This window comes from Canis lupus, chromosome 13 (genome assembly GCF_011100685.1).
Source record: "Canis lupus familiaris isolate Mischka breed German Shepherd chromosome 13, alternate assembly UU_Cfam_GSD_1.0, whole genome shotgun sequence".
In the NCBI taxonomy this organism is placed as follows: Eukaryota; Metazoa; Chordata; class Mammalia; order Carnivora; family Canidae; genus Canis; species Canis lupus.
Window position 1 is genome coordinate 29,116,648 of NC_049234.1, and position 24,077 is coordinate 29,140,724.

General features: G+C 35.3%; 1 protein-coding gene across 4 annotated transcripts in view; it reads left to right on the plus strand.

The window, feature by feature from the left end:
* EFR3A (EFR3 homolog A) overlaps positions 1–24,077 on the plus strand; it is a 105,473-nt gene that overhangs the window by 52,380 nt on the left and 29,016 nt on the right. For all 4 annotated transcript variants that reach the window (XR_005368728.1, XM_038555535.1, XM_038555536.1 and 1 more), the window contains 9 exons: positions 4,345–4,423; positions 8,174–8,309; positions 9,018–9,185; positions 13,974–14,088; positions 15,276–15,327; positions 17,858–18,030; positions 18,680–18,755; positions 22,987–23,148; positions 23,773–23,904. Coding sequence is in view for 3 of the 4 variants with exons in the window: in XM_038555535.1 (XP_038411463.1) it covers positions 4,345–4,423; positions 8,174–8,309; positions 9,018–9,185; positions 13,974–14,088; positions 15,276–15,327; positions 17,858–18,030; positions 18,680–18,755; positions 22,987–23,148; positions 23,773–23,904 (1,093 nt within the window). In the remaining variant the exon portion in view is untranslated. The remainder of the gene's footprint in view (positions 1–4,344; positions 4,424–8,173; positions 8,310–9,017; positions 9,186–13,973; positions 14,089–15,275; positions 15,328–17,857; positions 18,031–18,679; positions 18,756–22,986; positions 23,149–23,772; positions 23,905–24,077) is intronic.

Sequence of the window (24,077 nt, forward strand, 5' to 3'; positions counted from 1 at the left end):
TTTAGCATTGAAAAAAAAATTATTAGTATAAAGATAAATGATTTTAATAATTCCTATGTAAAATAGTTTTGCCTTTTCTTTCTACTTCCTTTTCTTTTTTTTTTTTTTTTTCTCTTAAGTATGCTCCATGGCCAGTGTGGAGCCTACATGGGGCTTGAACTCACAACCCTGAGATCAAGATCTGAATATTCAACCGGCTGAGCCACTCAGGTGCCACTATGGCTATTTTTATATGCAGAGATTTTTAACTTTATATAGTTTAAGGTTTTTCTTTTTCTCTTCTTTGGATAGGAGGAGGGAGGGAGGAGGAGGGAGGGATTAGGGGGAGGGAGGCGGTGGGGAGGAAGGAAGAAGGACGGAAGGTAAGGGGGAAGGAAGGAGGGCTTAAGGAAGAGGTAGTCCTTATTCTTTATGTCTTTATTTCTTCTTTCTTCTTCTTTTTCTTTCTTTCTTTCTTTCTTTATTTCTTTCTTTCTTTCTTTCTTTCTTTCTTTCTTTTCTTTCATTTTTAAATAGACTATTCATGAGAGAGACAGAGAGGCAGAGACATAGGCAGAGGGAGAAGCAGGCTCCCTGCAGGGAGCCTGATACGGGACTGGATCCCAGGACCCAGGATCACTACCCGAGCCAAAGGCAGACACTCAACCTCTGAGCCACCCAGGTGTCCCAGTATTTCTTTTTAAATTATTAACCTTAGGATTGCCTATTTCATGTTTTGCAAATTATGGTTGTGATTTTTTTTAACCGGACTACGTTCAGCTCAAGATTTTTGAGAAGTTTAATAGATTAGGGTTAAAGTGCCATATATTTAGAGATGTATCTTGGTGTAGGGTATGGTCACTCAGTTATCACAATTACTTTTTGAATGTTTTGAACCTAGAAAATTTAGTCTTTTTTTCTTTCTTAAGATTTTATTTATTTGAGAGAGAGCGCGACAGTGTTGTAGGCATACAGAAGCTGAGGGAGGGAGAAGCAGACTTCCCACTGAGCAAGAAGACTGACGCAGGGCTCAATCCCAGGACCCTGAGATCGTGACCTGAGCCTGAGCCGAAGGCAGATGCTTAGCTAACTGAGCCACCCAGGCGCTTCTTAGCCTTGACTTTTTAGAGCAGACGTAACATTGCTCATTGAATACTAGGGCAGAAATTTTGGGTGCTAGGGTAGCAGGGAAAAAGAGATAAGGATTGAAATTAAAGTTGATGTTGTACATTGTGAACACTGTGCTTGGTGATTTTGTTAGCTTTATCTCATTTAATTTGCACAGTGCAGTTATCCTGTTAAGTGGAGGGTATTGTCATTCATGTTTTACAAATGAAAGGCTATGGCCCATAGCTCTGAACTTTGAAGTTCTTTGCATTGATTGATTCTGTACTTGTAAAGATTTTATAAGAAAATTTAAAAATTAAAATTTGACATTTGGAGACAAAATTAGACATTTGGATATAGAATATCAATAGCTGTGATAAAAGGTAAAAGCTTTTCATGTTTCTTAAAGCTTTGCACCAGAGTCAACAGAGTGAACTGGTATGTTTGACCTTTGGTTGTCTAGAAGTAGCTTAAAGTGAGAAACTGGACATTTCTTTGAAGTCACATTTTTTATTTTATGAATTATTGAAAATTTTGCATGCCATTATATGATGTGTCCATAATTTTTGCATATATAAAAATAAGGCATTTTCTTTTTTCTTCAAGTCTGAGTGAAATTGTTCTTCTACTGAAAGGAATAGTAAGGTGAAAATTTTATATTTCATCTGACCCCTTAGTCTGACTATGCTTATAGATCTTTTACTAGTGTCCATACTGTTGGAATTGAAATATTTTTCATTCGAACTGAATATATTCTGTCCCAGTTCTTGTTTTAGAAGTTTTAGAATTGATTAAGTAGGGCAGCCCCAGTGGCGCAGTGGTTAAGCGCTGCCTGAAGCCCGGGGTGTGATCCTGGAGACCGAGGATCGAGTCCCACGTTGGGCTCCCTACATGGAGCCCGCTTCTCCCTCTGCCTGTATCTCTGCCTGTGTGTGTGTGTGTGTGTGTGTGTGTGTGTGATGAATAAATAAATAAAATCTTTAAAAAAAAGAAGTGATTAAGTGGAAATTTTTTACTTTCAAAGATCTCACCCAGTTGCATTTGTGACTCTACTTTTTCTTTGTTACGCATCAGTGACTCCTCAAAGTAAAACTCCCCACCTGTTTTGCAAAGATAGTAAGAGTAGTAAATTGTGTATGTATAAGTCCAGGACAGTGGTTTTCAGAAGTTAATTATGCTTAAAAATCTCAGGGATGTGTAAGATCTTTGGTCCCATCGTTCTTAGGCCTGGGGCCTAGTAGAGAGCCCTGAAATCTGCCTGTTGTGTTTTTTTAGCCAAGGTGATTTTGATGCATGTGGTCTGAGAAACATGATTTGAGAATCACTGATCTTATAAATTTGAAATTATTTTCCTCTCCCTCTCCCTTTCCCTTTACTACTAAACTTGCAGAAAAAATAGGATCTAGTTGCTGCTTGGTTCCATTGCAGTTTGACTTCTGCTCATGCCAATAGGTTGGGGCTCTTCTTACAAAAGTAACCAGTACACTGGACCTGTAACATTGCTTTGCTTTTCTCCTCCAGAGATAGGAGCAGCGTGTTACTTCTGTGTATTAGATAGCCTAAAGCAACATTGTGACAAATTAGTTACAAATTTAAATATATATAAACACCTGCCAGCATATAGACCAATGGCTTGAAAGGCTATAACCAAAAGAATGATTCAACCAAATTTACCAATTCTTTCCTTGAAAACTAAACTGAAATAAGGATAGAATCAACGTGAGAAAATGAAATTACAATACCAAAACAATTTAAAATTAATTCCACCAAAGCTAAGTTCTTGATTTTAAATGCTAATTTTATATGATTTATTTTGTCTAGAAAGGGCCCAAGATACTACACCTGGTTGAGATTAAGCTGACATTTGTTACCTGTTCTGTGCCATACACTGTGCTACATGTTTTCACATGACTTCTTGTTTAATCATCCCAACAGCCCTGTAAGGAATGTGTCATTACCCCCAATTTACAGATAGGAACACTGAAATTCTAGAGGTGAAACCACTTATGTAAAGTGATAGTTCATAAGTGGCATCTAAATGCAGGGGTTTGACCCCAATTTTCAAGATTCCTATACCAGTGGTAAAACATGGAGCATGACGTTTGCTGAGGTTTTTTTTTTTTTTTTTAAATAGAAAACTTTTATTGGCTTCAGAAAATTCTCACTTATCTCTAGTTTGCTGTCAATTTCTAAAATCACAAGCTTTTTTTTTTTTTTTAAGATTTTATTTATTTATTCATGAGAGACGTAGAAAGAGAGAGGCAGAGGCAGAGGGAGAAGCAGGCTCCATGCAGGGAACTTGATGTGGGACTTGATTCCGAGTCTCAGCTCAGGATCACATCTCCTGGACTGAAGGCGGTGCTAAACTGCTGAGCCACCCAGGCTGCCCTTGTAATTTTTCTGCTTCGAATGGTTCTTAGGAAATATAACATTCATTTTTATATAATATTTAAAGTTTAACATTCAGTTTTTTGGTGTAAAGTTTAATATTTTCTTTTTCTTCTTTAGGAATAAAAGGTTAAATGCTTTTGTCTTAATAGCTACTTTTGGCTAGAATATTTTTCAGTTTCACAAATTAGATATTGTATTAGTGTATGTGTGTGTTTTAACTTGTATGTTTGGTTCTGTTGCTCAGCATTCCTTTTTGCCTTTCTGTTTTTTATTCTGGAATCATTTTTTTCCCTCCTTCTAAAGTAAATCCTCTAGAAATTGCTTTATCGCATGTCTTCATTTTATCCACATTGAAAGTTTTGCTTAGCAAATAATACTAAGCTGAATTAGCAGATCAGTACTCTGAGGGTATTATCCTATTCTCTGGCTTCTCTTGTTGCTCTTGGTGAGTTACCTGGGAATCTAGTTCTGTTTCCTTTAGAGGTGAGTTGTTGTCCCTCTTGGACCTTGTCTTTATCTTGATGAGATTCCTGAACCTGAGGATTAGGGGTTTGATCGTTGGTTGGCTGTTTTTAATTAGAAAAAATCTCAGTCAAAAAAAAAAAAAAAGAAAGAAAAAATCTCAGTCATTGGCTCCTCAAATGGAGCTTATTCTCATTAGATCTTTGTCCTTCTGAAACTCTGGCTAGAGGCGTCTTGGGTCTTCTCCCTCCTGACCAAGCTCTTAAGCTCTCCTAACACATTGTTTTTATTCCTTTGCTTTTCTCTGCTACATTCTAGGATAAATTTTACATATTGTTTGGGGTGCTAGAGGAAGAATGTAATAAAAAAAAGGAACACTTAAAGTAATTTTCTTGTTAATTACAGGCATTTAGACCATCACAAACTATGGGATCCCAATGAATTTGCAGTTCACTGCTTTAAAATTATAATGTATTCCATTCAGGTAAGGATTGGTTTAAGTATTTATCATATTTATATAAGTAATTTTGATTTTGTGTCAATAAACATATCAGAGTTCTAGAACACTGTAAAATGTACACGTTCTTAATTTAGTTTTTTGTCTCATTTTATTTACCACTTATTTTCTTATTTGCCAAGATGAAAAGATACTTAATAAAAAGAAGTAAAAGATCTCGTGATGCTGTTTATTGTTCATTTATTTGAATATATTTATTGTGTTTATATTTCACTGATAAACTGATATTGGAATTGAAATTTATTACAGTAGCATATAGCTGATAATAATTAGTATTTATTGAGTTTTTACTGTGTGATAGTGCGTGTGTTAACTCCTCTAGCCTTAATAGAACCTCATGATGAGATACTCTTATCTACTACAGAGGACCACAACTTGGTTCTCCTGGAAACCTGAACAGACCCAGGTGGCTCTTAATTCAAGTGGAGATTTTAAGTCCTTTTTTTTTTTTTTTTTTTTTTAAACACATTCTATATTTTTTATGCCCTGAAAAGTCATCGTTCAATCAAAGGAGATAAGATAGTAAGAAAGCAGCATGGCTTTTACTATAGGTCATACCAGGATTCACATCCTAGATGTGCGGTTTACTGGTTGTGTGAACTTGGGCAAATTATTCAGTCCCTCTGAGTTCTAGTTTTCTCATTTCTGAAAAGAAAACTTTAATGCATGCATTGAATGGATCATTTATATTTTTAAAATAGAAATACCATTTTATCAAGTGCCAGTTGTACTAGGTACTGTGTACATAACTTACTTGCTCTCTTGTTTTGAATCCTCATTTTTTATAATAGATACTGTGATTATTCTCCTTTTGCAGATCAGGAAACTGATGTTTAGAGAGGTCAGGTATGGCACTAAAGGGAACACAGGTAGAATGCGAAATCACGGTTCAGATTCTGGTCATTCTGTTCCACAAGGTTTGGTCTAAACCAACCAGTAAGTTAAAGTTAGCATACCATAATGTGGGTTTTTGATAAGTGGTAGTTACTATAAAGCTGCTTTGGATGTAGTAGGATAATATCAAAAATTTATATTTCTAGTTTTATTGAGTCATAATTGACATACAACATTGTGTGGCTTTAAGATGTACAACATATGATTGGATATATGTATATATTGTAAAATGATTACTGTAGTAGTTTATTAAAGATCTGTCACCTTACAAGTCTTTTGCACAAAATAAAGTGATAAAGTCAAAGAATCAATAAATACTTACTGATTAAAGATTAAGAAACTCCTGGTCCACAGCATTTCTCTGGACATAGCTTTAAGTACAGCATGTTTTATAAGTCCATTGATCACAGGTTAAATAGTAGTACCCAGTAGAATGAGAATTTCTGTTTAGTAAGACTTATCTTGATACAATTAAAACTTGTAATAAATTTGTTTTAATTGCTGTTTACCATAAAATTGTTTATGGGAATCATTCTGAAGTAACATTTCTTCCTCTCTCAGCACAGTAAGCTAGCTAGCCTGACCAGGATTTATATCCCTAAGGGGTTACATAGACATAATTTCAGGTAGTTTCAAATATAATAGGGCATTTGTGGTAAAGGGAAAATATTTAAAGCTCATCCTTTGTGCTAAATTGATTTGTTGAAGGTAATAAGGTGTTGTGTTTAAGAGCTGGGCCCTGAGGTTGGGTTAGGATTCACAGCTAGGCCCTCCCTTAGAGTTTCTGCGTGATCTTTTACAAATTACTGAACTTAAAATTAAAAACCTGCCTCATTTGCACTGGGAAGTGTACAGTGGAACTGCTGGTGTGGATAAAATGTGATACTACATATACAGTGGGTAGAACAGTGCCTGGCATCTGCTTCTGAATCAAATGTGTTCTTCTGTTGTCATTTTTGTTTGTTTAATGTTGCAGTAACATATTATTCCAGGAGTCACCAATTAAAGAGTAAGTAATAATGGCTAAATTGAACACGTTTCCTGTAGTAGATACAATTTTAGGTTCCTTTCACAAATGAATTCATGTGTCACAACGATTCTACAAAATAACTGTTTTTATTTTCTAAATATTGTAGATGAGGAAAACTGAGGTTTAGAGAAGTTAAGTAATTCTCTCTTAAGCTGTACGCTATTAAGCTATTAAATGATGCAGCCCAAATTTGAATTTGGGCAAATCTGACTCCAGGGCTTATATTCAAATAACCACCCTATTATGTTGCTTCTTAAAGGCTACACATCCAACAATATTGCTCTAAACTTCAGTGTGAGGGTGAGTTTTACCATAGGTACACAATAGCTCAGTAAAACTGCGTGAGGAACTTTCAGTGTTTAGTATAATTAACATCATTGTAGTTTTGTTCCTATCACTCCATACACTTTTCATCCAAGGTGGAATTCTTGAGCTCTTGTGGACAGGTGCTATGCTTTGCTTAGGATAGCCCTGCTTTATGTAGTTATTAATACTCACTCTCTGAAGTGTCCTGGTTTAGACAATAAGTCAAATTGCCATTGTATTTGTAAGACAGACCCTACCGTGAGGCTCATGCATGAGAAGCATACAGCTTTCTTGGCAAGAAGTTCCGTTTCAGGTTTTGTGTACGTGTGTGTCTGTCTGTCTGGGATTCATCTCTTTTTATGTTACAGAAAGTAAATGTGAAAATGTTTACCTTGGGTTGTTATAAAAGTAGATGTATTGTGATAAATACCAGAAATACTTGATGGCAAATTTGGTTATGTTGATAGAGGTGGAGGGAGATTCTTTTTGCTTTTGAGCAGAGTAGCCATTATGTGTTGGACACTGCTTTTGACATAAAATAACCCATTCCAAAGGCTAGAAAAGTCACCAGTGTCAAAACAGAGCGGTGGGGCCTGAGGGCAAGCAAACACAGACATGGAGATTCAGGGCCATAGCCCATTTTGTTTGTTTTTGTTTTTTTACAGCCTAGTAGTAGACCCACTCGTGACTTCTGGGTGTAGTTACTAGTTTAAAAAAAAAAAAAAAAAAAACAACCACCACCAAAACTTTGCTACTCTCTTAAAAAAAAAAAGAAGTAAGAAAATATTCATTGTAGTAAACATTTTCTAGCTATCTTATTTTAGATTTAGGCCTCAATATCGTTCATTGTGATTGATCAAATTTATTTATGATAAAATTGCCTTTGTAAAATTGCAAATCTTCCAATATTTCCTTGATTTAAATTTAATCAGGTATACACCGATAACATTTTCATTTTCATTTTCATATTGGCTTTTGATGAGATGGGAGTTTTGACTGTTTAGCATTGTTAGGTATCCATAATGAGAAATAATATTTATCTAGTTTGGGTAAGAGAGAAGTGCTGTAAATATCATAATCTGTTTATTTTAAATATTTGTCCTATTATCAAATTATAAGAGTATATAAATGTTCTTTGAAATTACAGAGAAGTGTGAAGAGAATAAAAACTTGGTATGAATCCTGGGCACTGTCAATATTTAGGTGTATATAATTCTAGTCCTATATATTGTTTTAAAGAACTGATTAAATTTCATTAATCATAGTATTTTGCAACTTTTTTCATACAGGGTATTATGAATGTTTTCTAGTATCCCAGTTTATTCTTGAAAAGTGTGTTTTTTAATGGCTACATATTTTTCTGTGACATGAGTATACGTCTCCGGCAGTTGGACATTTAAGGGACATATGATTTTCCCTTCTTAGGAATTCTATCAGTATGCATATAACTATTCGTACATCTTTGTGTACTGTTTTGCTTCTTTTAGGCTCAGTATTCTCACCATGTAATTCAGGAGATCCTAGGACACCTTGATGCTCGTAAAAAAGATTCTCCACGGGTTCGAGCAGGTATCATCCAGGTTCTATTAGAGGCTGTTGCCATTGCTGCTAAGGGTTCCATAGGTGAGTGTCAGCAAACAAAACAAAACAAAAAAACCTAAAACAAAAAAATTAATGCAGTAATCTATTGTAGATTTTTTTTCAGTAGATACAGCAGTGTATAGAAAACTCTTTAAAAATACTTTAATGTTTTTAAATGTGCTATAATTTCTCTTGAAATTTTGGGCTCCCTTGATGACTCTCAGACTTCTTTAATGCACACTTAAGCCTTTCCTCTATATCAGTCTCCCCTTCCTCCTTTTTTCTTTTCTTTTTTTTTTTTTTTTAATTTTATTCATTTATTCATTAGAGACACAGAGAGAGAGGGGCAGAGACATAGGCAGAGAGAGAAGCAGGTTCCCTGCGGGGAGCCCGATGCGGGACTCAATCCCAGGACCCTGGGGATCATGACCTGAGCTGAAGGCAGATGCTCAACCACTGAGCCACCCAGGGGTCCCCCTCCTTTTTTCTAATAAAGAACTTGAAAACCAGTTATGTACTAGACATTTGGGAGGATATAGATCCAAATGTTATTATTTCTATCAAATGCTGTAATTCAGGGCAGAATTTGCTTGCATATCATAAGAAAACCAGAGTGCAAACCAGGCATGGAAAGCGGGTTGGTAAGAGCAAAATAATACATCGCTTATTTGGCTAGAATGTGTGGTAGTGTGGAGGAATTGGTTTTGAGTGTATAATACTGGAAAAGCTCACATTAGTGTTCATTTCCAGGACCCACAGTGCTGGAAGTCTTTAACACCCTCCTGAAGCATCTGCGTCTCAGTGTTGAATTTGAAGCAAATGATTTACAGGGGGGATCTGTAGGCAGTGCCAGCTTAAACTCAAGTTCCAAAGACAATGATGAGAAGATTGTGCAGAATGCTATCATCCAAACAATAGGTGAGTACATTTCACTTTTAAAAACTTTATGTAAAACAGTGATTAAAAAGCTCTCACTGAAGGATATTTGTCTCTAACAGTGCATTAATCAAAAGTGAATTGTAGCTTTAGACTTTTAAAAAACTTACATTCCAAAAATAAACATAATAGGACAAAGAACACTGTATATCCTTCACCCAGATTCATCTGTTAATCCTGTATGCCATTTATTTTATCATTTATGTTGTTTCTTTTCCTCCTTCCCTCTCTCCATTTCTCCATGTGTGCATGTATGTATATTTGTGTGTACATATATATACATTATACACACACACACACACAGATACATACATACATCCTCATTTATCCCTAAACCACTAAGACACTAAGTGCATATGCATCATGGTCTCTTACCATAGAGTATTTTTCCAAAGAATAAGATTCTTTCTTATGTAACCAGAATATACTTACCAACATCCATGAATTTAACATTGACATAGTACATGAATCAGACTTCCATATTGTAGTTTTGTCATTTGACCTAATACTTTTTTTTTTAGAGCATCTTTTTCCTTATGTCCAGGATTCAGTCTAGGATCATAAATTGCATTTAGTTGTAATACTTAAGTTCCTTTAGTCTTAAGTTCTTTTCAGTTATGATACAGTTTTGTTTTTTTATAAATTTATTTTTTATTGGTGTTCAATTTGCCAACATATAGAATAACACCCAGTGCTCATCCTGTCAAGTACTGATACGGGGGTTTTTAAGAGCATACCACCCCCATCCAAAAATTTTTCCTCTTTTGGGTTTGGTGTTTGCTCATTCCTTGGCTGAATGCTACATAAGGGATAAGGTTCTTGGATGATTGCGTACAGAGAGGTACACAGTGTACTTTTGCTTCTCATTGGTGATGTGAATTTTGATCCAAGTGTTCTGTTTCTCTGTTGTACGGTTTCAGTTTTTATCCTTATAAACAATAAGCCATCTTTGAGGATGTGCTTTTAGACCATGTGGATATTCTGCTCTTCACCCAAACCTCCCCATGAATTTAGTAACCATTCATAATTTTTACCTGAACCTGTCTTTACTGTCATGTTGCAAATGGATGGTTTTCAAATTCCGCACTCCCTCCACAGCTGTCAGGTGGCACTCAGTGTTCTGCGGTGAGCAGGAATCCCTTTTTCTTCCCTGTGTATGTATGTAGGAATGCGGGTATTTATATCTTTATTATTGGCATGAGCTTATGGATTTATATTTTCATGCTTCATAATTCATTCTGTATTTATTGTTTTATTTTGGTGCTGAAATTGTCTTAGATTTGGCCAGTTGGAACTCCCATCTTCCATGTCTTTGTAACTTTTCCCCATTTCTTTTGAGCATAGCCTTACTGGTTTAAGCTGTTTCAGGCTCATTTTATATTTCCTGCTGCAGCCATGGAATCCGTCATTTCTCAAAGTGCTGTGGTTTATTTTACTGGGGACTGATATTAGAAACCAAGTTATGGGTACCGATGCCTTTGGCTTTAATTTCATTTTTTTTTTTTCTTAAAAACATGACTAAAGTACAGTAAAAGTGTAAAGAACTTCCTTTAAAAAAATTTTTTTTGGGGGGGGAAATAGAGTGATCTGACTGTATTAAAGTAAAATATAAATTTAATTCAAATTTAAGTAAGCACACTCCTATTCTCCTTTAACCTTCCCCTCCTAATATCTTTAGAATACCCAGATCACGTTTTAGTGTCACTACGTGATTTCTGTAATAATTTCAAAATTGAGTTGTATCCCTGGGGTTTAGTGCCTAATTTCTAATGGTTGCTAATAGTTTCTGCTAAAAATAAAGTCATATTTTATTTTGGAGCCCAGTTTATATCTTTTATCTGGATAATTTTTCTGTATGGGGGCTACTTATTTAAGTAGTCCTTTGGAATATGTAATATAAAGTTTCTTTTTTATCTTCTTTCTGAAGTTTTATGGATATGCATATATGCATTATGCATCCAGCATTCAGCACTTACATATTGAATGTGTATGTAGCAGGCCCCATACTAGGATTTTGTGATGCAGGTAGTTTATCTGCTTAGTGCTATACCTCTATTTTACCTAGCTATGATCTTATGTGTGCAGAAATTATCCTCATGAGGGCAAAGGCCCAGGTGTGTCTTATTCAGCACAGTAAAACATAATAGGTGCTTAAGATTTTGGAGTGAAAATACAAAACATAATGAAGTCCAGTATTACCATGGAATCTCAGTATAGCAGAGATATTTTTGGTATTCTTAAACCAATTAGATCAGTGTATAGTAAATGGTAAATGTAACTTTTATGGTGATTCTTAAATTTATTTGGATTTATGGATTTTCTGTGATATTTTAAGATAATAAATCAGCTATTCCTGTCTTCACAGAATTAAATTGCTTTAGTGAATTCCAGTGAATTCACTGTTGGTCTTTCACTCCAGAATATTTATTTTTTCAAGTATTTTATTATAAAATATATATGCAGTAAACTCAAGCAATATTTCTGTGACATAACACATTCAAAATAACATGTGGAAATTAAAATGAGAGAAAAGAAGTGCAGTGTGGCACAGTGAGTAAGATTTTTGTTTAATCGGATTTCTGATTTCCTCAATATTTTCTTTTAGAAGTTTTCAATACTTAGATAGTTACCAGGTTGTGTGGATATTGCTGTTGGACTAGGGAGCAGGGCTGCTGTGCCTTTGCCACTTGAAGATATGAGGCTGGCGGCCAAATTCTTTTTTTTTTTTTTTTTTTTTACAGTGATCAAGAACCTAGCTCCCTGCAGTGTTCTTTCCAGTTGGGGATTAGGTGGGGCTCCTCAGCACTTCCACCCAGTGGTTCAAACACAAATAGTGGGCTCAGAAAATTAATTCCTTTCAGGACTCTCCTCACAGTTGATTATGTTGGAAACTTGATGCCCTCATGGTAATGACTGGGTTGCTTGGAACAGAAAATCCGTGTCTAGTTTTGCATGGTGATTAGCAACATATCTAATTGGGTTCTTGGAAAGTTAAAAGTACCTTACAGGGAGGAAAGAGAGAATAATGATAACATAGGCTTTGGAAATGAATAGCCCACACCTCAGGCCTTACTGTTAGCTGTGTAGTTGTTTTTTTTTTTTAAGATTTTATTTATTTATTCATGAGAAACACAGAGAGAGAGAGAGAGAGAGAGAGAGATAGGCAGAGGGAGAAGCAGGCTCTACGCAGGGAGCCTGACATGGGACTCGATCCTGGGTCTCCAGGATCACTTCCTGGGCTGAAGGTAACACTAAACCGCTGAACCCTCAGGGCTGCCAGCTGTCTAGTTTTTTGGTTTGAGTTCTTACCCTCTCTAATCCTTATTCCCACAAGTGGTAACTGAGGTTAATAAGAAGTAGTTCCTAGACTCATATGGTTGTTGTGAGGATCCAAATACAAAATAGTTTCTTAACACCATAGATAATGCTCCTGAAGTGTTAGAATAATATACTTTATGTGGATTGCACAATGTTAAGATCATGAGATTTTTGCTTGCTGAAGTGTGTGATAATAGGAAATGACTTTTATCCCCAGATCTAATCAGATGATAAATAGAACAATTTTAGTTTGCATAGATTATTCATTCCTATAATAATAGCTGAAGAGTTAAATTGAAAAACTAATTTATTCTTAAATAAGCATTGAAAATGAGGTTTTTGTAATGATTATGTTGCATTTTGAGAAATGAACAAAACCAGCATGATTCAGTACCTGTTCTCATTTTTCAATGAAACAACAAAGTTTGAAGTTTGAGTAAGTGATAATTAAATGTTTTAAGTCTTCTAGACTAAGAAGTAAAAAACTACAGCAAATACATTTAATATCCACAAGATGTAAGAGTACATGAGAAAAATGACAAGTAAATAACATTTTGTGGGATTTTGTGTGTGTGTGTGTGTGTGTTAGTTGAATTATATATATTGAATTAACCCACTGGGTAGATTGTAAACCTGGCTCATTGTAATGATATTCTACAGCATTTTAGCAATTGTAGGAAGCCAAAGTATTGTGACCTAATTTTTGACTTCTTCACCAAAATTTGGCCTCATTACTGACTTTCTTACCAGAACAAGAATTTAGGCTCACAATATATGAACAAGAGTTTCTTAAGAAACACTACCAGAGGTTTTTTTTTCTGTTTTCTAAAAGTCCAACTCAAATTGATGATGGTTTACCATCATAAACCATATGCAAAATACTTTTTTAGACATTTACTGTTTTATGTGTTAGTCTGTTATACACATCTTACACTATACATGAGTAAATGATTTTGAACAAAAGAAATTAGAGTACCTTAAAAGTTTTTTTTTTTTTTAATTTTTAAAATTTTAATGCAGTTCAAATCAGTGTGCCAAGTTCATTTCAGCTCCTTCACCCCAAACCTGGGGGCAGGGACTGCTTCAGTTTCTCTTTGTGATGGCTGAGGTATAAAGGTGTCTGCTGTATTGAACTTTACATTTCATGTTATCTTTACTTTTCTTGATCTTGATGGATATGGCATCCTTTTGCCTGGCCATGAGCAGAAAGTCCTTGATTTCTTCAATTCCGTGAGGCATGGCTACGATGGGCACAGGGGAGCACACGGCCAGCAGAGCAAGTGACAAGAAGGGAGAACAGAAAAGGACTTTAGAGTAATATATATGACTTAAAGACATTGTTTTACCACATATTGAAAGCTTTGGTTAAAATATATTATGATTTTGTGTTATGGAAAAATAACTGTTTTAATTAGTAAAATTTATCTTAACTTTATCTTAATATTTTCATAGGATTTTTTGGAAGTAACCTACCAGATTATCAGAGGTCAGAAATCATGATGTTCATTATGGGGAAAGTACCTGTTTTTGGAACATCAACCCATACTTTGGATATCAGTCAACTAGGGTATGCGTATGTAGTTTTCCCTATGTTCTCAAACTATAAATTTTAATATCATCTTGGGCTAAATTTCATCTTAATGTTATAAAATGTTTTTTTTTTAAATCATTCATCATAAAAATCCTATGGAAAACATTATTTTTGTGGCACTAGATTGCTAAGCAGTTGTTTTTGTTTGTTTGTTTTTAAAGATTTATTTATTTATTCATTCAGGGAGAGCGAAGAGAGAGGCAGAGACACAGGCAGAGGGAGAAGAAGGCTCCACGCAGGAAGCCCGATGTGGGACTCAATCCTGGGTCTCCAGGATCACACCCCGGGCTGTAGGCAGCACTAAACTGCTGTGCCACCAGGGCTGCCCAGATTGCTAAGCAGTTGTATTACCATTGCCTGATTTTACACAATCAGTTTTCAGAATCAGTTTTCAGTATATCATAAATTCTCAAATTTTCTGTCTTACATTAACTAGATTGAAGGTTAATTTATCCTGGACGTTGTCTATATACATACATAATATGTGGTACGGCTTCAAGTTTCTTATAAAGATTTTAAAGATGAATGTCAGTTTTGTCAAATGTTGACTTATTCTTTGAATTCTAGAACTGAAAGTGATTTTTAAAGATCATATTTTTTGGCTTCATTTTATAGTTTGATTTGATTTTACAACATGCTAAAGCTTTAGTTTGGAGATATTTGTGAGTTTTTAATTTAATAAAGAAATGATAGTCTTATTTAATTTATATTTCTTTGACCACTAATTAGATAACCTTTTTCCATTTGTTAGCTTTTTAAAAATTATCTGTTCGTAACTGCTTATTGATACATGTTAAATAGATATTATGTTTGCCATTTATATTCATGGTAAGTATATTCTCAAATTTGCAGTGTCTTTTAATTGGGGTTGTTTCATTGTGTGTTCATGTAATCGATTGAATTATTGAATTTTCACATCATTTGTACTGTTTTGAGAGCCAATAGCTTTTTAATTTTTTGTCTGAATTTTTTGTTTTCTACATAGAACTCTTTAATTCATATGAAATTGATGAGTATAAAGTGAGTCATGACTTTAGCTGGTTTGGAAACCATGTATTTAATCAAAATGAATAGAGTTTTAAAATTAGGTAATATAAGTAAATGAAATAATGTCAATTTGAATTACTACTAATAAGATAATACCAGTATTTTGTGTATCTTAGGGATTTGGGAACCAGGCGGATTCAGATAATGTTGCTGAGATCTTTACTTATGGTAAGGCCTTTAAAATAAGTGAAGAATACACTTAACATCGTTGAAGAGGTTGAAAAAATAGCTTCACATTATCCACTTTTCTCTTATATTGTAAAATACTGCTTATGGTTAGTTTTTTCCTATGGCTTATATACTTAAATTTTTATTGTATTACTGTTTATTCCTCACATCTCCTGTCATCTTATTTATCTTCATAATGATAAAACATACAGAAGATAGCAAGTATTGTGTTTTTATACACACGAAGATGCCTGGGCTCATTGACTTGGAGTAGGAGGAGTGAAAGAGGTTCTCCAAGGACAATAAGCTGAAGACTAGAACTTGGATGTGAAACCACGTTCTTTGTACAAATCATGCTATTTTCTTCATATACTCACCAAATAATGATTTCTCATTTGGAAAATAATTCAACTATGAAGAGCTAAAAAGTAACAGCATATTTAAAATGTGATGACCTCTAGTTATGATTATTTTCATCTTTTTTAAAAAGATTTTTTAATTCATTTGAGAGAGAGAGCAAGAGCATGAGTCAGAGGGTCAAAAGGAGACAGAGAAGCAGGCTCCCTGCTGAGCAGGAACACCACCCCACCCCCATGTGGGGCACTATTCCAGGACCCTGGGATCATGACTTGAACGGAAGGCGGATGCTTAACCAACTGAGCCCTGTGTGCCCCTTATTTTCATCTTTGATTTAACTCTATCTAGTATAATGCCAAGAACAAAGTAGGAGCTGATTATTTGGAATGTGTGTCCTTTCCAAATCTTTTTTTTTTTTTTTTTTTTAAGATTTTATTTATTTATTCATGATAGACAGAGGCAGAGACACAGAAAGCAGGCTCCATGCCAGGAGCCTGATGCGGGACTCGATCCCCGGACTCCAGGATCGCGCCCTGGGCCAAAGGCAGGCGCCAAACCGCTGAGCCACCCAGGGATTCCCCCCTTTCCAAATCTTTATCTTTTAAATTTGTTTTAGGAAATCTTTACATGATCCCTCCCCGCTTTTTTTAAAGATTTTATTTATTCATGAGACACAGAGAGAGAGGCAGAGACACAGGCAGAAGGAGAAGCAAGCTCCCTGCAGGGAGCCTGATATGGAACTCAATCCCAGGACCCTGGGACCACACCCTGAGCCAAAGGCAGACGCTCAACCGCTGAGCCACCCAGGTGTCCTGATCCCTTTTTTTAAATAAATATTTTATTGCTAGGGATTTGTACAGAAATATCTCTTGTGTTTCATTTTTAACTCTGGTTATGGTACTTGCCATATAGAAGTTTTAAATCTAATATAGCCAGATCTGTCAATCCTTTTGTATGTGTTTTGTGCTTTTTTATTTGTATCTTGTTTAAGAACTTTTGCCTACTCTTAAAATATGAACACATTTTGTTTATTTTTTTTAACAGAAGTTTTTAAAATTTGACTTCCCATAGCTAGGTATTTGAAGTTTATTTTTGTATGTGGTGTGAGACTTGAATATGTTTTTAATTCTTCTAGGCGAGCAACAGTTGTCCTACCAAATTCCTTGCCCATTTGTAAAATCACCTCCATCCTGTAATAAGTGCCCAAATACAAATGCTCATAATCATTTGTAATCCTGAATATAAATAGAGACTTCCCACCTGAAATTTCTTTGTTTCTAAGCCTTTTAATTAAACAAATACCCTGAGTAAATCATCTTGTCTCTAATCCTAATTGTACCAGAGTCACCTGAATGGATGTCTGTATGGTATAGTTAAAATGTTTCATAGCATTTTAAAGAGCATTCAGTATGTGCTCTTTAAAAGCTTTAAATTCAGAAGATAGGCATACGTTCAGAAATGTCAAATCAAGTAATAAAATACATCTTTCCAAAATAAAAATGTATTCCTGTTAACCTAAACTGCTTATTTTAAAATAAAAGAATAATTTGACAATTTAAAATTACCATTCATACCTGTACTATTTGCTACCTAATAATACCTTGTATCCACTTAGTACTGACTACCATCTCACAGATTCTTGACCATTCTGAGCCTGTTTTCTGTTACAAAATGGGGATACATATCGATGCCTCTGTCATAGAGATGTGGTGAAGAGGAAATTAATACTCATACAGTGCTTAGACTTGTGTTTGGCACATGGTAAATATGTGCTTTTATTAATTTTATTATTCTTATTATGATGTTTTTATAAAGTCACTAAAGTCCTCATTACTTTTTTTTAAGATCCATTTATTTTAGAGAGAGAGCACAGTGGGAGGGGGCAGGAGAGGAAGAAGAGACTCTTTCTTAATCAGATTCCATGCTGAGCATGGAGCTTGATCACATGACCCTGAGATCATGACCTGAGCAGAAACCAGGAGTCCGACACCTATGTTACCCAGGCACCCCAAAATCCTCATTACCTTATAAATATCCTTTTTGTTTTTCATTCAGACTATGTTCATACTTGCTGTTTCCCTAAATTTATGGATTTTATAAAACAGTTTAAAAAATTTTACCGAAGGACTCATGACAAAGGTTTTTTGTTTCTGTTTTTCTTCCCAATAATCAGGTAACCTCTGGATACAAAGCAAAAACAATTGTTACTGCACTGCCTGGATCTTTTCTGGATCCTTTGTTATCACCATCCCTCATGGAAGACTATGAACTGAGACAGTTAGTCTTGGAAGTAATGCATAATCTCATGGATCGCCATGACAATAGGGCAAAACTTCGAGGGATCAGGTATTGGGCCATTTTGAAATAGGCTTAATGATAATGTTTTTTAAATTCCCACATTAATATATTCAAGTATTATGATTTTTTAAATTTCAGATTTTTAGTTTTTTTTTAAAGATTTTATTTATTTGTTCGTGAGAGACACAAAGAGAGAGGCAGAGACATAGGCAGAGGAAGAAGCAGGCCCAATGTAGTACTGGAGCCCAATGTAGTACTGGATCCCAGAGTCCATGGCCTGAGCTGGAGGAGGCAGATGCTCAACCACTGAGCCACCCAGGCATCCCTCAGATTTTTAAGTTTTATTCAAAGTTTCATTTAATTGGTATTGAGACAATTTAATTATTATATTTTGGTTAATATGTTCAAAGGTCTTTTAATGTACTTTCAGAGATCTCATCTAGTAGTCACTAGTTACATGAATTTTATTTTGGTTTTGCTTTAAACTTAGGAATGACAAGGAGTCAAGATGAATTTATGAAATTCCCCTACTTATCTGGTAATTCAATAGTATCATTACATATAGGATTACTTCAAATGCTCATTGAAATGTGTTAAATATAAATAGTTCAAATTCCTAAGTATAATTATAATTTGCCTAAGAAGACATGATATGTACTAAATGTATTGTTCATTAAAAATTATATATTGTCTCTAGAATAATACCAGATGTAGCTGACCTAAAGATAAAAAGAGAAAAAATTTGTAGACAAGACACAAGTTTCATGAAAAAGGTAAGATTATTTTCTTAAAAATAATGCATGATAGAAGTTATAGCTGTTTGAATTGTTAGTTTTATATTGATCTGTGACCTTGAAAAGAAGCCATTGGATTTTGGAGTTGGAAATCTCAAGCTACCATCTTTAGCTTTCCATATTACCATAACATTCTTGATGGTGTCTCTTCCGGCCTGTGTTTAAGCATTGGTGGATGCTGCAATAGTTCTAAATTCTTGCTTTGAGTAAAATGTTTTCCTGTAATTTCTGTCTGCACTCTTCTCCACCCTAGGCACACACACTGATTCCACTTTTAATGGCTTCATGTTTTTGAAAATACTTATCACCAGTGAATAAATAAATATAATGAGTGTTTTATGTTTTTTTACAGTGTATTTGGCTTTGTTCTGTGCATTATTTGGGATATAAAGATCAGATAGGCAGATCTCTGCCCTTAAAAGTAATATGTACCTAGATTACCATTATGGTCAGTTGAATTTGATATGTCTGTTGGCAAGTAGCTGAATTTAGCAAATCACAACACCTAAAGTTATTTAGCATATTGTATAATCTTTCTGCATATTCTTCATTCAAAGCTTAAGCACTTAGTATTTGCCAGATTCTTTTTTTTTTTTTTTTTAAGATTTTATTTATTTGTGAGAGACACAGAGAGAGAGACAGAGACATAGGCAGAGGGAGAAGCAGGATCCTCATACAGAGCCTGATGTGGGACTCGATCCCCAAACTGGGATCACGCCCTGAGCCAAAGCCTCAACCATTGAGCCACCAAGGTGTCCCTATTTGCCAGATTCCGAGCTCAACTTTGAGATGCACAGCAGTATCTATGACACACTTGCCAACTGGCCTCATGATAATCCCAGTCTTGGTAGATAAGTGAGCCTGGGTCTTTAGAGGTGCAGGGAACAACAAGCAGAGAGCCCCATAGGAAGATAGGTGCAGATATCTATAATCCATGTTCTTTGGCTCATTTCTAAACCATGCTTTGTCCCTGTCAGTATCTTTTATTTTGCTCTATTACTATTGATTTGTGTGTTTCAAGTTAATGTCCCTACAGTTTAGGAAATTTATTTGAAAATTGAATTATAAAATAACAGTTACTGAATTAATGTAAGTAAAATAATTCTTTAAAGTTGGCTATATTGTGTATGAAAACAGTAGCTAATAAATAGGGCCAGAGGCATTAGCTCTTTCCAACTTCTGCTTTTTCAATATTTCCTTATTTATCCAGTTAATGAAAGAAGTTGTTTCTCATAACGGAAGAACTTTTAATCATGAGTAATAGAATGGATTTTGAAAACTCACTAACATTTAGGCTTTGACTTTATATAATGACATTAAGGAGAATTTGGGGACTATATTCATTTTATTTTATCTGATATGACAGTGATAGAAATAATCCTTCTTTTTCCTTAATTTGCTAGCCAACTAATTTTGAAAGGTTCCAGTTGAACCAAAAGATTAGACTTGAAATTTTGAAGTTGTTCCCTGAATTAGTTATCCTTCGATTTTATAATTTAAAATAACTGGTTAAGCATTTGTTACTGTTGGTATATAACACTTCTTTTTAGTATATTTTTCTTTTGGTGCAATCTGTTCATTTTTTTAAATCAAATTTTATTTTTACTGTTGGACACCCTTTTTCATTTACCTTCCAATTTATCCTGTCAGTCAAAATGCTGTTTGGTTTTCTTAGGCAACTTTAACTGGCACCTTATGGAAATTTCAACAAAGACCTAAAGAAAAAAAAATTGGAGTTCTGTAGTCGGGGGATGATGGACTGCCCTTTGGATATTACTACCCAGCCTAAAACCACTCCATCAGAATGTTTTAGGGACATATTAGGCATTGGGTCTGTGTTTGAAAAACTGGCCTGGGGCAGGAAGCCCTTACAGTTTACACTGGGAGGTGCTCCTTTACCTCTTACTTCCTAATGAACTGTACTTCTAGGTACAAGGAAAAGCTGTTGCTACTCAGTATCTGGTGTCTCATATGGCAGGGCTACTCTCTGAAAGTTGTGATCCTAACAGAATTCACCATGTGAAAGGGTTCTTGTTAACCAGCTGAAAGAGCAATTCAGGGAATTACTTTGCAAAAAAAGTACCAGTTGTTATGAAATACAAAGTGTATGGGCATTATTTAATTATTCTGAAGTGAACCAACAGTGTAGGCCCCCACATGCCCGGCTTGTCCACTGCTCCATGTCTTTCACAGCAGGTAGTAAACCCTGTTCTTTTATGAAAATAGACTCCTTGCTTTGTTTTCTTTACAGTTTGCCACCTAATTGTCCACCTATAGATTCCTAAACAATACAGTGTAGCTTTGTTAGTTTTTTGCATTTTGTGTGAAAGGAACCATATGATGCATATTCTTTTATGTTTTCTTTCATTTAGCTCTATTTTAGTAAAATTCATTCATCTGTGTAGCTGTATAGTATTGCATAACACGAATATACCACAAGTTATCTGTTTTCCCGCTGAGGACATTTGAATTGTTTCTGGTTTGGGGTTGTTACAGAAAGGGCTGCTATGAATGTTCTTGTCCATGTAGTATACCACATGTAACTCTTGTTTCTCTAAGGCCTATAGGAGAGGCTTTGTTGAATAATAGGTTCTTCAGATTTTTTTTTTTTTTAAGATTTTATTTATCCACTCATGAGAGACACAGAAAGAGAGGCAGAGACACAGGCAGAGGGAGGAGAAGCAGGCACTGTGCAAGGAGCCCAATGTGGCACTCGATCCCGTGAATCTGGGATCAGGCCCTGAGCCAAAGGCAGACACCCAGCCGCTAAGCCATCCAAGTGTCCCAGGTTCTTCAGATTTATTGGACAATGTCAAACCACCTTGTGAAGTCATCACACTGATTTACACTATTAATTTAGTACATAATGTTAGATTTTAATGTTATCTAATAACTAGGTATTCGGTAATGCTATCTAATACGATGGGTAGGTAACAGGTACAAAATCTACTTGAATTAAAGGAACCTAACATCTAAACTCTCCTATGTGCAAGCTTTAATGTTATTATTTCGGAATCCCAGGATTCAAGCATAGGGTTGGAGAGGGCCCAATACATAGACCATTGTTACAGACCCAAGTATAGAACTATTTGAAAGAAGCAGATCCTGGATTCAGAAGACTGTTGGTCTTGTTTAGTTCGCTTTCTTTAAAGTGAACATCAGATGAACCTGCTGAGAAACGGGCTGGAGTGTTAAGCTAAAGTCCACTTATGGACTTTAAGTGTTAAGCTAAAGTCACTCCACTTATGAGTGAATAGTCTGCATATTAGAATCACCTAGGGATATTTGTGCTTTAAAAATACCTGGGCTTCACTGCTAACCAGCTAAATCATATTGGGGACAGTGGCGAGGGTAGAAGCATGGTGGTCATTCCAATTTCTCAGTGATTGTAGCTTACAATTAGTGTTGAGAACCAATGCAGCAAGTTGAGTTAATTACCACATAGTAATTAACCACAGAAAGTCATAGTGACTTTAAGTGGGGAGCACACTCTTATTTCTGTTAGCTCTCATTTAGCAGTTGGACCTACCTAGGAATGCTTTAAGATAGGAAAAAATTTTCTGTTCTGTATTAGCATATTTAGATTAGTTTGGTTTAGGGGGAAACCTTTTGCAGTCCCTGGAATGTTTCTGTAACCTCTCCCTTGTATAAGGCTTTAGGCTTATACACTAATACACTAATAAGTGTATACACTTACACACTCCACACCAAAGTGTAGCAGAACCTGCAGATGCTCTTCCTTGGACAGCTCCTAACCCACCTCATAGGAGATTGCCTCCAAAGGCAAGAAAGTGTTAAGTACTTTTCTCCTTAGCCAAATTTATTATTTTTTTAATCATTGCCTAGGCTGTATTGCAGAAGTATTTCCCATAACTCTGGCAGCCCTTTCAGCCTTTTCCCGAATCAGTCTATAATTTGCTTTTATCTTTTCAAATTAGCTCTAAAAGCATTTCATTGTTTACACTGGAACTCTTTCTTAGTTGCTATTTTAATTTCTGGTTCATGCTTCAACTCTTACCTTAGTTTATAGTTGTATATTAGCATATTTGTTGATGTTGATAATTGTAATACAATTTGACCATCTGATTAATTAGCTTAAGTTTCTCTTCCATGTTAAGTCCTGTAATAAGAACTACTTTGTTATGTGCCTATGAAATCTATAGTACTTTTAAGCGAAATTATCTTTTTCCTCTGTCACTTCCCTTTTCAGAATGGGCAGCAGCTCTATCGGCACATATATTTGGGCTGTAAAGAGGAGGACAATGTTCAGAAAAACTATGAGCTACTTTATACTTCTCTTGCTCTTATAACTATTGAATTAGCCAATGAAGAAGTAGTTATTGATCTCATTCGATTGGCCATTGCTTTACAGGTATGCTTTCATACTCTTACAATGAAGAAAAAAAATTTTTTTTCTATGAACAAGACACCATCTTTAAAGTGGTGTTGCCTAAATCCAAGGACATGAATTTTAAAAGGAGGTGTGTAGTTTTAAATTGATAATTCTCCAGGTTGTGCTCATATGCATTCTTTTAACAAAGATTGAATGAACATCAGCTGTGTGCCAGATTTGCTCAGAGCCTTGGGAATACTGTGAAGAGGAGGCATCATGGCCCCTCTGCCCATACTCTCAGTCTAGTGGGGAAGAAGTCATTACACAGGCATTACTTATGTAGCTGTCTCACTGGAGTGTGTAAAGGACAGCGTGCAATAGGAATATGTGTCGAATATATATTTTAATGTAAGATATATGTGTGTATTTGTGTACCCCTCCTCCACCCCCTGGAAGACTCCTAAGAAAGCAATTTGAGAGATTGAACTCTCCTGTAAATGGGCATTTATTCTCCTTCCAGAATTCTCTAAAAAATAACTTCTTAAAAGGTAACATTTTTATTAGCACTCCAAACAACCTGCATTTTTTTCTGTATAACTATAGAGAAAACACTAATGGAGCATAAGACCTTGATCTGTTAGCTGCGTTTGTTTTTTATTAAAGGATAGTGCGATTATCAATGAGGATAATTTGCCCATGTTCCATCGCTGTGGGATCATGGCACTGGTTGCGGCATACCTCAACTTTGTGAGTCAGATGATAGCTGTCCCTGCATTTTGCCAGCATGTTAGCAAGGTAAGATGTTTGGAAAGGTCCTTCATCTTGATTTTTATATAAAAATGGCTGATTTTCTTCCACTGCTGATTATTGTTAATTTTGATGATTATATGTCAAATTATAAAGGTAATGCTATAAAAGTATGCATCACCTTTTCAGTAGTGGCTTAATTGAAACTAAAACTACAGCTA